The sequence below is a fragment of the Melospiza melodia genome, chromosome 3 (genome assembly GCF_035770615.1).
Source record: "Melospiza melodia melodia isolate bMelMel2 chromosome 3, bMelMel2.pri, whole genome shotgun sequence".
Classification (NCBI taxonomy): Eukaryota; Metazoa; Chordata; class Aves; order Passeriformes; family Passerellidae; genus Melospiza; species Melospiza melodia.
The window spans coordinates 55,298,933-55,313,184 of NC_086196.1; the positions used below are offsets into that span (position 1 = coordinate 55,298,933).

Genomic DNA, 14,252 nt, shown 5'->3' on the forward strand with positions numbered 1-14,252 from the left:
CAAAATAGAAGCAGCTAAGGCAAATTCCCTCTGTAAAAACTTATATCTCCTCTCCTTCTGGGCAATTTCAACAAAGAGGTGTTTTGGAGGCAGCTGTCCTTCACTAGCAGGTAAGCCTATTACTAAGATGTGGGAACCTCATGTTTAAACACTCTCAAAAAATAAATTATTCTCCATTCTAAGAGCCTTGCAAAGATGTGCAGCTTTACAATTGTGTCAAGATGGTTTACCTGTTCATGGACCAAAAGAACATGCATGTACTGCTGCTTCAAATCAAAATAATTATTTGGTTTACTTGTATGTTCTGGCTCTCTCTTCAGGGAGAAAATTCTTACCACAGACTACAAAGCCAAAAGATAGATAACCACACCATTCTGATATGGAGGAGCAAGCTAAAACCATATATGTGAGGGAATTATTTCACACAGGTTTCTAGAAAACCCTGAAAAAAATCTTATTTTAAGAAGAGCAGTAGCAAAGATGCTGAAAAATGAAACCATGCAAAATATTCCAGATGAAAATAAGACACTTGGGTCTAGTCAGATGGAAGTATTTTAGGTTAGACTGCAGTTTTATTGCTGCCTCAGTGGGGGAAATCCCCCTGCCTATAAAAGGCCCAAATGAAGTACCAGTATATTGCCCACAGGATACAGGTTATGTATATTGAACAAACTAATACTGCTTTAAGTAATAACTGTTTGCAAATCCAAATGCAACAAACAGCCTTCTACTTTAACTGTATTACCTGAAGAACAAAAAGGACTCAATTCTTGCTCTCAGGACCCCACTCCCACCCTGTAAGCAATTAACACTGAATTAAAATGGGAAATTGGCTGGGCTCAGCTCCCACCTCTGCTGCTTGCTTCTTCATCTCCTCCAGACCAGCACCTCCCCTGCTCCCCTCCCTTGGATGGGGCATCCTCCAGCATCCCAGCACCAAGGTGGATGAAGCTGGCAGAACTAATCCTCCATAATCATCTTACAAACATCAGCAGCTCTCTTCCAGGAAATCTGGGGCCGAAGAACCAAAATATGCAACTTTGTAAGACAGTGGGACCAGGTAAGAAAGAATCCTAAAAGGCAGCAGGAACTTTGAAAAAAGCTGACCACAAGAACAGCACCATACAGAAATGTATTTATTGAAAGTGTTGTTGCCATTTCATCAGCAAAAGTGGTGGCAAAAGAAACATGTCATTGTAATTATCCTGTCCCAGAATTTGGTCCATATGTCAGCACTGGTTTCTCAGCTGGTTGCTCAGCTCCTGAAGTTCAGCAATCATGTTGTCCATAGCTGTCACCTCATCAGCTATCTCACTGTGAACTTCATTACTTGTTACATCTATGAAAAGTTGCTGCACAACAAAAAGAAATACTTGTAAGTACTTTATAAAGAAATACCTTTAAAAGATAGATACAGTTTGTCTCCTTCAGGGGAGAGACAAAATACAGGAAACTCATAAACTCTACACTGCTTTTCATAATTCTGGAAACTATGATGGTATCTTACTCAAATAAAAGGCCATTTTGTGGCTAATAAACAGAAGTTATACACACACACATATTGACACATCTTGCATATAGACCTGAAATCTGTGCCACACACCTGATATTGTGCCAAAAGGGTCAAATTCTCCTCTGAACGAGGGGTTTCTGCTCTGACCTGACTGCCTACACTGACTCCTGATTCCCTTGAAAGTAAAGGACTTTTTCATGAAAGTCAAATTAGAAGAGCATCTCATATTTTGCCACTGCAGTTTATAAGCCCACCTATTGACAAATTGGTTGTGAATTTTAATGACCATTTTCCCCAGTTTCATATTCTGTTGCTTCATTTTCTGCAAAACTTCAAGTAAATATTTTTTCACATTTGATGTCAAGACATGCATGGGTGGAGGCATTCACCTGTGTGTAACTAGTTATACCAGAGAAAACAAAACACTACAGAGTAATAAAAATTGTTCTTAAATACCTTAAGACATTAATAGAAACAACAACAACAAAAAAAGCAGCTAACTCATGAGCAATCATAATCTTCATATATTTAATACTGAGGCTATGTGAGGTACTGCTACACAGAAATATGGGGAAGGGGGGACACCCAAACATATTTATTCCCTTCATTATGTAAAGGGAGAGTGATTCACACTTCATTTGACACAATCACAAAGCCTACATTTAGAGACAAAAACAAACCAAGAAAAGAAAAGTTGCTCTGGAATACATCTGTACATCAGTATATCATCAAAACATAATGGGATAATACAGATATGTATATAAACAAAACTGTACTTAAAAGGCTTGAACTAAGGTATTCACTGTGCCTCAAAATAATGTTGTCACTGAAATAAGGAACATCTTACGCAATAATAGGAACGTATTCATGCTACAAGTACAGAAACTTTGATTTTCAGCCCAAAAAACTTCACACTGGGAGTGTGACAGAAAAGTGGCTATTTCTGGTAAGACAGGTAAATAAATCAGAATGATATAATTATTTTCTCTTTTTATTTTTTTTTTCTACACAGTTAGAGAGATTTATTCAGCTAGAGACAGCCTGGGGACATTTCAACCACCATCATTCTTTGGGCTTTGTGCCCCATGTCTCCCCAGCACAGTGCCCACCTTTCATGCATTTACAAATGATGTCAGATCCAAACGGTGCATTGGGACAGGACCAGAAGAGTGCCCACTGTGCTATTTGCCACAGCATGTGACTGTCTAGCAGGCTCTGTGCAGAAAAGAGCCCAGAAACAGCACATCTGCAGCCTTTGACAGATCGTGGGTGCTTCATGACTCCAACACACACAGGAGCTCAAACATCAAAAGATGGAGATCCTGGAAGCAGTGACATTGTTTCACCTGTTCTACTTATTTGTTCCAATTGCATGTCCTGGCTACAAAATTTTCGAATTTTATCAGTTATTTTCACTGTTCTTTTATTCCTCCTGAAATATTAACTAGTGAGTCTGTTCTTAGTCCATTTTTAAAGTGCTTTATTCAGCTGAATTTAAAAATTAAAAAAAAATCTTCACACTAATATTGACTCCCAGGGCAGCAAAATGAGATGCAGTCAAGCTCGGACAGACAAAGAGTGCTAAACTGTTTGTGCATAGGATCTGACAGAAGATGACTGAGTTTTTAAATTACAACATACTTTGAACATTCAATATTACTTCAAATTCAGAGTAGGATGGCATCTTGGATGGGATGCAAAACCAGTGAGTTCACATAAAATGCTCCATTTCTAATATGACAGTTTTTTCAGAAGTAACAGAAAATCATTAGCTGCCAATAATATAGAGGTTCATTTAATTAGTGCCTTTGGAACTTGAAATAGAGTTTACTAGACTCATATTATTAATCTTTCAGATAATACATCATCTTTCATAATAGAAACCACCTGGACTTACATTCATATAATGTATGTCATTTAGTGCTTTCTCTACAGTAATATTCAGTCTATGCACCTTTTATGAAGAAAACACAATCGTATTTTGTGAGTAAGAGCAAAAATATGTTGTCTCTTTTTTCAACACATTTGAAAGTCTTACCTATACCTGTATCTAAAAGCTGAGTTACAGATCCAGCTTGTGTTCGCTTATGCAACTTTCCTAGGCTTTTATCCTTAAAATTAAAGAAGTTAAGAGAAGATGAGCCAAGTTTAGCATGCTGATGACAAATCAACACTTTGTAGCACAAGCACAGATTATAAAACTTCAGCTCTGTGATTCACAGTTGCTAACTCCACAAGCAGGAGGATTTCCTCTTTAGGACAAGATGTGTATTTTAACAGAAAATGTACGATTCAAATATGATGACTTTTTCAATTAATTGACATCTGAATTGGTAGGGTATCCACAAAAACCAGATTAAAAATTAGTTCTGTCTTTTAATAAATAACTCTTTTTAAAACATCCCAAGTGATGCAAAGGAATCTTTACATCTGGGTAAAGATACCCAGATACACCTGGGTCCTTTCTGCAGGTTTAGATCCATTTTTTCTGAGACTGCCCGTTGATCCCATGACTACTTACATTAAAAACAGGTCTTTGAAATGACTGATTACTTTCAAACATACAAATCTGTTTGCCCAACATTTTAAGTCAAGTTCTACCTTACTCTAAAATGTCAGTGCTGTCTCTTAGACTAGTATTGCAGTCAAAGCCGAGCGGGAAGAAGGGAAATAAAAGTTTACTTAAAACTGTAATCCTCAACAGCATGGAGATGAACATCACCTGATGATGCACTGCAACAGGCAGGTATTATTTGATCTATAATTGATTCAAAACAGAGAAATTCTGGCAACAGAACAAAGACTTCTAGCTTTCAAACAAAATTCCTACCTTTCAAACATTCCTACCTTTGCCTTGGATGACAAGCCACGTAAGTTGAGTCGAGCTGAAGAAAGTATCTGCAAAGCTTCCTGATTATTAGATTTGTTCTTGCTGCATTTTATAGCCACTAGAATCCAAACACAGAAAGACCCCAAAACAAAAAAAGCATTACCACTCTAGCAATAATCTTTAAACAAAAAACATTTAATTAAAGATCTTGATGCCCTCCACAGATAATTTTAAATGCCATATTCCCCCACCCCCCACAAAAAAAGTAAAAAAAAAAGCCAAGTAATTATGAGAAGATAACTCTAAACACCACAGGTATCTGTATCCTTCTTAAACCTAAGTACCACAGAACAGGGAATAATCTTAGTAAGTTTCATTCATTTCCTGACTAGCATACTCAATTAAACAATTTATGTGATGATCTGAGGACTGAGATGAACTGCAGATGCATTTTCACTTGCTTTATGAAGTTGCTAGATCATTAAATTAATTGATTCCATATTTACCAGTCTCATGTTTACTGACTCACCCTACACAATTTCTGCCTCATTCCAAGTATATTTTGTATGCAGTATCAGGATGATACTCTCTGCTACAGGACTCCTAGTAGTAGGAATAAATACAATAGGTACAGTATTATTTTGCTACTAAGCTTAATAAATATTTGTTACACTCTTCATGAAAAATAAAAGGGAGAACATACCATGTGCAATCTCAATGGCTCCTTTCACCACTTCCTTAAAAGAAGAAACATCTTTCTCCCAATCACTTGATTGAATTTCACATTTATGTGCCTTAGTGAGATACTGCAGTGACTGCGAGGAGGAAAAAAATTATTAGTATGTCAGAAAATTAACTAGGAAACTAAATTAGTTTTAAGTTTCTACCAAATTAGTGGTGAATGCTGAAAATGAATCTATCTTTACTATACTTGATTTCCTGCGAGTTGTAGTAGTGTCCTCCTCTGCAGCAGTAAGCGCCAGCTGTAACACAGATGTGCTTCACCACTACTGCAGCTCAAGTATGAGAAGCATATAAAGTAACATCTGTCTAATTTTTATCTTTTAAAAATCTGTCTAGACTGATGGATGTGACCCATGTTTGCCAAGTCATCATAATTAAATGCACATGAAAAACAGAAAAATACTCGCATTCACACTTCAAACAGCAAATTCATATCTAAAAAATTTTAAGTGAATACATCAAAGCTTTCTTCCTGTATATGTAATCTCGGGAAATAGGCATTTTATAGATGTAGCTGTAGTTGCCATACTGCTCTGGTTCTCAGTGTGAACAGGAAAAAAATGTAAACAATGTGGAAGGAGGATCCCATTAAGGTGAATAAAATAATTTTAACAGAAGAAATTGATATTTGCTTTTGAATTTTGTTTTCTTTCTACAGCATCAAAAACATGAAACAAATACATGCCAGAAGTTACATGGCTTAGTCCAGTGACAACTCTCCAGTTACCTTTTTAAATAATTTAATATAAAAGAATAAAAAAGTTTCAGTGTGGGACATATACGTGAGTACAGTAAAGACTTCTGATTGTGAGGGTTGTCACTCCAGAAGCTTCCACCTTCTCTCACAATGGCACAGGTGACTGAACTGCTCATGCTGCTGTAAATGGCAATAAAGGGATAGTAAGTCAAATCAGAGTGAATTACTTTTTTTTTCATAATAACCTAGGTTATAACTGGTAGTAGTTCTGGCAAGCAGAGGCAAGAATTTCCAAGAGAAGGAACAACAGTTTTTACAGCAGTCTGATTTCAGTCTACATGTGTCTGAGCCAGAGCAGCAAATTGGGGGGGGTTGCTGACAGATGTCAAGGAGGGGAAAGAATTCAAAGTCTTGCGGACTGTTTATTTGCACTTCTGGAACCTAGATTTATCCTGAAAGGAAACAGTTATGAGCTGGGGAAAGTTCAAGGAACAGAAGGGATTCATAGCCTGGGATGGATCAGCAGGAAACTTGAAGGCTGGAAAGATTCCTCAGTGGGAAAGGTGTGGACTGGACTGCATCCCAGTGTAGGGAAGAAAGAAGTACTGAATGAGGTGGCAGTTCAGATACACTGAAGTGTGAGAGTAAATATATGCTAAGCTAAAGAAAAAAATTCCAAAACAGAACCACAAACCTAACTTGCAAACCTTGACCAACTTTGATTCAATTTACAAAGCACTGCTGTGAATTTTGACTGTAGACCCCAGTGACTAATGTGGCATCAGATGTATCAGCAGAACAGAAAAGTAAAAACCCCCAGCAACGAAGACATTCTTTTAAAATAGCCACACATACAAGATTGCTCTTTCAAATTCAATGTTAGGAACAAAATTGGTTAAATATAATCAAACCTGCACTAGATAAGGTGCAGAATGGGAAGGTATAGAGTAAAGGTCAAACTCTACATTTGTAAGGATGTGCACGACACATTTAAAGGTTTGTTCCCATCTCTTTGTCCTTTGATGCCACAGTATAGTAAATAATGCCCTTTTAGAATTCATTGACCTTTTGCCTAATAAATGTGGGTGGCAAACTGACTATATATCTAGAATTTTTCCACAAATACGGTTATATTCACTGAATATCTGACTGACCCGGGATGGTGCTTCTGAAGCCAATAAATACGGGTTTTATAATTTTTACTTCATTACATGACATCAGAAATCAGTGATTATTTGGTGCATTGCAAATTAATTTTTACATGTAAATTAACATATGCTGTGGCTTTAGGCAGTTTTGTTCTTTTGTGATCTGGATCTGTGGTACTGTCATACCAGGATATTTGGATACACATGTAAGCATACCTTAAGTCTTTATAAACGTCATTCCATCTCGCAGGCAAGACAGACTGTGTGTTCCACAACCAGCCTGATTAGGAAACACAGTTAAAGTGCTGTCTATACTCTACAAATTGAAACCACGTTTTTAACTGGGTTAGTTAAAAATACCATGATGTAACCAGATTCTGAAATGATTACATTCATAGTATAGACAGGGCCTCTGCTGCTTTGCATGTCTGAGTAAGAACTTGAGGATATATTACAGGATATTGCAGTGTCTGTATTTCTGCATTCTAAATAGGCCAAATCCCTTTTACTCTTCAGCTGTAAAGAAAAATAGAGAAGACAAAGGGAGGAATCGGAGGTATAACAGACACCAACAATGACTAAACAAGGCTCTTCACAGGGCAGAGCACAAAGAGACAATGAGCAAGGCACAAATGACTATAAATTTAAGCCCACAGGAATAAAATTTGTATGCCTAACCATCTTCCCTGCTTGATATTAAGCAATCCTCCAGAGAGGCATTTTTTGCCCAGGCCAAAGGCACATCCCCATTGGTGAACATACACTGAATGTTGACCTTGTGTATTTTCAACTTCAGTGAAGATCTGATGACCCTTAATTATTTTTGAACTGTGCAAGGATATTTAAACTTTTTGAAATTTAATATCAAATGCAAAGCACACTTCAGTATACAACAAAGTAAACACTTCTAGCAGTGCAGAGTGGTTATTCTGGAAACGCTATCAACTTAATTCCTTGGGAAGTGATAAGGACAAGAAATGGAAGTTAACATAGCAAAATCAGTGATGGGTAAAGAGAAACCAATGGTTCAACAGACTAAGGATTAAATATTATTATTTAATTCCATTTTAAGCTAAATAAGGACAAAAAATTTCTACTCTGGGTACTTTAACTGTGGTGTGGATTATTTTACGTGCATTTTCCCTTAGTGATTACAAAGAGCAGAGATGGCTTATGCTAGTACTGGATCATGCCTTTAAGATCCTTTTTTTTCAGAAGCTGTAATATTCTATCTTCTGAATCAAATATTTCAATTTTAAAAAAGCCAAAGCTCACACCACTATTTGATTATAGATGTTAGAGTGTTGCCAAGAAAAGTTTCAGAATACAAATTCAGGACCATACACATATGCCGTGTAGGATGTGATAGGATGTTTTGAAATGAAACACTGGTAAAAAATAGATTTTTTTTTTTTCAAGTCCAAGAAAACGGATGTAAAACATCTTGCTTCTGTTGTAACAAAAATGTGTGCTGTAGGAACACAAAGAAAAGATAATTAGCCTATAAAACACTAAAGCAAAACAGGTCTGGAACAAGAGCATGTTCTACTATAGCACTATAGTTCTTACCTTTTCAATATCTTCACTAATGTCATTCTCTCCATTTCCATAAAGTTGGGCATAAAGTCTCCAGATTTCCCCATCATTTGTCACTCGTGAAGTGACTCTGCCCAAGAGCTCTTGCAGTTTCCCCTTCAGTCCACTTGATACCTCTCCAGCACGATCTGCCAGACCATTCACCACCGCTCTGACCAGAATAGCCAGCACCTTAAAAAAGCAGCAGGAGAGAGTTGTTATTTCAACTCAAATCAACATCAGTATATATACTGTTATCTGTAATGTTTGGTCTCTATTAATGATTGCGCCATATGGCAAGTACAGAATTTACTAAGAAATACATGGACTAATTCAACTGATTTAAACCTCATCTGCAAAATTCTACGCTGGTGCAGGTGAAGAGGTCAAAAATACAAGACAGAAATTTGGGTAAAAGAAACTGAGGCAGAAAATATCGTATAGGTATTTTCACCTTCTAATACAGTTAGAAAAACATCAGTAAATAGGCTGAGCCAAATTAATTTAGGTAATGGAAGACACTTTTTTACAGGACCTCTATTTAACAACCTGCAGAAAGTGAAAGATGTACAGTGGATAAGATGGAAACAGGAAAGCAATGGAATACCACCTTGGGAATCTGTTGTTAATGCACTCCTGGTGATTTACTAGACAAATCAGTTCCATCAAACTCTTCCACAAATACTCATTAGTGGCCATACTTTTTGAATCACTGGCTTGAGAATGTGGGATCTGACCTGCAGAAATGCTGAGAACATGCAGCTGCTGGTGGGAGATTGGTTTTGCATGTAAAAAAAGCAACATCATACCAGTCTTTTTGTCCCAAACTGGACTCAAAAAACTAGAAAATAGAGTCACTTTGCCTTAGTTTCTCCTCAGCAAAATAGGAAACAGCAAATGTAAATTAAGGCAGTAGATCCTATGATGAATTAGAAGAAAATAAACCCCAGAAAAGCTGTGGATTATCGAGTGAGTAATACCTGTCCTGTGCAGTGCAGGAGACACAAGGACTGGGGAAGAAATAAGGATGAAAACAAATGGAAGTTTCATCAGGCTTGCATTCAAGCTAGGCAAGTAAGAGCTGCACAAACACCTTCATGCTGGTACTTCATGACTTGTAAGCCTGTAATTTGGCAACTTTAATGTTTCATCATTTTTGTCCATGTGACACTAACAACATGAAATCTCATACACAGCAGTATTAATATCAAGACAGTAATAAAACTAACTTCAAAGATAACCTGTGAATAGCTGCAAACCTTACAGAAACACCTCACAAATCAAGATGCAGTTCACTGGCAGAAAGCAATGCAAAAATTATGACAATATCAAAGTATATGACACTCAGAATAAAAACACACCCAGTGTAGCACTTGTGGTATGTCATTTTCCTAAAATAACTTTTCTTCTGTAGAATGACTCAATTACAACACATCCCAAAAAATAATGAGTTTTATCAGATACAGAAAATTCTTGGTAGAACAACCCAAATAAATAAAAATGGCTGATAATTATATTAAATAAACATCTACCCGGTGTCTTTTCAGAACTAATGGCATCACAGTAACAAATGAACATGAGTTAAACAGCTCCCCTCTTGTCCCCCCAAAACCACAGCAGTCACTCATATTCCTTATAAAATGATATGACAAACTGGCAGTTTCTTCAAGACCTCTTAAAATTCACTTAAGAAAACAGAAAATATGATCAACTATTAATAGTCCAATTTATATTCATAATTTGGAATATAGGGCACCAAATCCCACCATTAACCAGGTCTTCTATAATGAGTTGCTAGAAAGGCACCAGCAACTGCTGATATTTCCATTACTAAAGCACTGTAATAAAAAAACATAGGTGCAAGAAAACACTAAACTATGTTCTCTTTTGACAAGAAACCAGAACTGGTCCTGAGGATTCACACACAGATATATGACTTCTTAATCAATTTCTCAGTTTAACAAAACTGTTAATCAAAGTCCAAATGTTAGTTCATTTGAATATCATATATAATCATCAAAAGTTTTAAAGCTTTTTTTAAAAAAGGTTTATTTTGTTTGTGCATTAAAAAAAGAGTTTCCTTAATCAGTAGGACGTAGCAACTGTAAAATTAGCCCTATTCCCACAGAGTCTTGATTTTACTTACACTTCTATCACAATAATCCATTTCCTTTTTTTGTAATGCATCATGTAAGCTTTGGCACTACAGCAGTTAAAATGAAACTAGTGTCAAGACCCAGATTAAAGGGTCCATTAAACAGTAATGAATCATTAATGCTTGGTTGTCCACACTTGTTAAATAAAGTTATTTCAAACTGCAAGTGAATTGTACTAATCATCCAGAAGTATTAGCAGTGTAGCAGAGTTTTGCAATTTAGGTTGCCAAAAAAGTTAAAATTTGTATCTTTGAGAGATTTTAAACTGCCATACACACTAAACTACTACAGCAATGCTCTGTTGGTCCAAGATCCCAAACACGCAGTAGAGGATTTTTTTGGTTGGTTGGTTTCCTTCATGCCTATTTTAATGAACTGGGCTCCATATGACCAGAGAGTTCATGTTTAGTATGACATCACACCATCTGCATGCCTCCTTCTCCTTTGCTTTTGTGAATAATGTGTTTACTACAAATTGAACAAAAGATACTGTGAGACAAAACCTTAGAAATAAACCAAGTAATTTACAAATGCAGTCATTTTCATCAGTTACTCTCATTTCACAATTGTTCTCCAAACAACTCCTTTCATATAAAAATTCTCTTGGTCAAACCATTTTCAGATGCTTCACTAATACTAATCAAACTTGACAGTGCACAAGAAAGATGAGAACCCTCAGATAACAGATCCAAAACGACAAATTTGCAGTCTGCGAGCTCTCCCTATTTCCCTTCCAAACGAAGGATTTTATAATAAAGACAATTGTCATTAGTGAGCTACTTAAATGAAGTAGAGCTCCAGAAGTTATTAATTCCTACCCTCGCTTTTCAATATCCCCTTGGAACTTGCTCTTGTGGCCTTTAGCCAGAAATGGTTTGGCAACATGAACTGCTGAAATGAGGATGGGACTTGATGGAAAGAGTACCAGAAAAACTTTGCTAGAGTCTCAATAGCACAGAATAGCAAAGTGGAATCCTTTGTCCATACTTCTCTATTCATAATCTTTGACAGCATGTAATGAAGATATGGTTTCTGAAACACTGTATTGAAACAGTTTTTCCAACCACAAAATAACTTTGTGATTCACAAAACTGCAACATTCCAAGTAAAAAAGGTTGATTGCCTCCATAAGCACACATGTGATGGAAATTAGTATAATCAGGAAGTGCAGAAACCTTCCAGGTACATTTACTAGCTGATATTAATAATTCAGAGACCAAAGTGATGATTATAATAGGTAAGGCTTTCTCCTTGGGTACTTTTTAGTGACTGATTTACTAGTGGAAACTATGGATAATTCAGTTAGCCTTTCTATTTTATTACATAAGACACATATTGAAGGTTTTCCAGGTGTATTTCTCAGCTTTGTGAACATGAAAAGATACATGGAAATGTGAAGAATTTTAAGAACCAGTAAGGAGGGAAGGTAAGAAAGTGTGCTTTTAACATTTATACACAATGCTAGCAAACTGAGACTTTTGAAACTGCCATTTGCTGTAATCTTACTGCATTGTTGCTCATTTATAAAGAGCCCTTTACCTCTTCCTTGTCCAATCCTATCTGTAGAATCTGTGCATACCTATCTTTAAGCTTCACAATATCATGATTTCAGAACCTTTGCCACAAGGATGGTGTTAAATAACTAGAACAGCACAGAAGAAAAATTTCTCAAATCTGTGTGCTGTACTCAGAAGACTGGCACAAAGGATAACAATGGCCTAACAGAAATCACCAACAGGAATCTGAAAGCTTTACTATTATTAGAAGAAATCAGTGATATAAAAATATGACTTCATGCTATTTTGAAATAAAATTAAAAAGTCTGATGTAGCTACAGAAATCAAGGGCATTTCAAATTGCATATTCAATTGCACACTTGTAATCTATACATTCAGTCTCACAAAGGGTATTCTGCAGCATTGATTATGCTAAAAGCAGTTGGTTTTCACAAAGAACTGGAATCCATGATTCAACTTGTTTCTGCCAGTCCTGTGCATATTTATTTTTTTAAAAATTCCTACCTTGTTTCTCACGATTATGTCATGTAGCTTAGTAGTCTATCAATTAAAATCTATGATGACTACAAATAATAAATATAACTTGAGAGAAGATCATACTATGTTGAATGGAAACAATGGTGTATGTTTTCATTTACTCATGTTCATTATTTCAGATTGTCAAAATACAATTGCACAAGATGGTTATAGATCATCCCTATTCCAAACAGTCCAGTTGGAAAAAAGGAGAGGCTCACCAATTAATGGTGAACTTTGTAAACAATTTCAGCAGAAGCTTTTATTTTTATCTGCTTTTTTGTTTTGCTACAGAAATACTCTCCTCTTGTAAGATAATTGTTTCAAGCCTGAAATTCTCTAATCAGGCCCTGAGGTTTTTCTTGGCAACTAGTAAAATCCTCCTAATTTAGGCAACTGTAATAGAACTTACAATGAAACCCATATAACACTTCACATATGAGAAGCCAAAGTTAAAATTAAGATGCAAAAATAATTTAGGAAAGATACCATATATACTTCTTTAAAAGTTATAAAAGTTGTATGAGAACAAGATTTAAAAGTTATGCAACAAAAATAGAAATTTAATGCAAGCAATATCCTCAAATTCTTTAATAAAATATATTGCATAAAACTTGACAAATAACAGTAATAGGCATCTGTATCATCTCAAAATATCTCAAATGGGCAAAGAGATGTAGAAACCTCTACTCCTAGTCAGCTGTCAGTCTGTTTTAAATAATACAGTAGACCACCCCTAAAAATGCTATTTTAAGCAGCAAATGAGAAAAAAATTAGTTGAAAAAAGTCAACCATCTACAAAATGCTCCATGACAGGCCCCATCAGTACTATGGTACTACTCTAGCTGCCAAACACACTAATCTTTACCACATATAACACAGTTTTCCACTGACACTCTTTAGTGCTAATGTGTGATGTTTAGGTATACCAAACCTGAAAGATTTTATTAATACAGAATGTTATCCTGTGCATGACTGGCTTTACTAGTAATAAGCATTGCACTCATGTACAATTTGTTATTAAAAAGTAATGTGAAAAAAGTATTTAACATCCCTGTTCCACAATTTTAACCAGTTCTATCTGCTCTCTCTCCTCATCACTGGACTCAAATTCCCAGGAAAGCTACTTTTTCTCTTTTTATGGGACAAGAAACAAAACATTCTTCGGATCCATGAGCAGCAGCAGCTGGTTCCTCTTACCCTGGTACTACACAATCTCACTAAGAGTTTATAAGCTCTTCAACCAGATCTGGTAATTTTGCAAAGGCTCTTGAAGGTGTTTTATTATTCTCCTTGAGAGATTCTTTGGCTTGCCTTTCAGCTTCACCTTGCTATTTTCACTGAGTGTGCAAAACCCGGCTAGGTTCAGAACTTGGTTTCAGGCAAGGCAGCATCCCAGCTGAAGCTGTTAAGGTAGCTTAACAGCTTAATCCAGCTGTTTTCTGGATTTTGTCCAGAGCATACATTTACAAACACAAAATTTAACTGAACTACAGTGAAAGATGAGCAAAATACCTCTTAGTTTTCTTTGTTCTGTTTATTAAGAATCAATATTA

The 14,252-nt window shown here is 36.1% G+C and overlaps 1 protein-coding gene across 1 annotated transcript in view; it reads right to left on the minus strand.

Moving 5' to 3' along the window:
* Positions 1-1,123: 1,123 nt before the first annotated feature.
* The window catches only part of TTC27 (tetratricopeptide repeat domain 27), a 112,907-nt gene continuing 99,778 nt past the window's right edge, over positions 1,124-14,252 (minus strand). The window contains exons 17-20 of the mRNA XM_063151833.1: positions 8,502-8,699; positions 5,047-5,158; positions 4,361-4,461; positions 1,124-1,352 (exon numbers count right to left, since the gene is read on the minus strand). Of these exons, the coding sequence (XP_063007903.1) occupies positions 1,230-1,352; positions 4,361-4,461; positions 5,047-5,158; positions 8,502-8,699 (534 nt within the window). The 3' untranslated portion in view covers positions 1,124-1,229. The remainder of the gene's footprint in view (positions 1,353-4,360; positions 4,462-5,046; positions 5,159-8,501; positions 8,700-14,252) is intronic.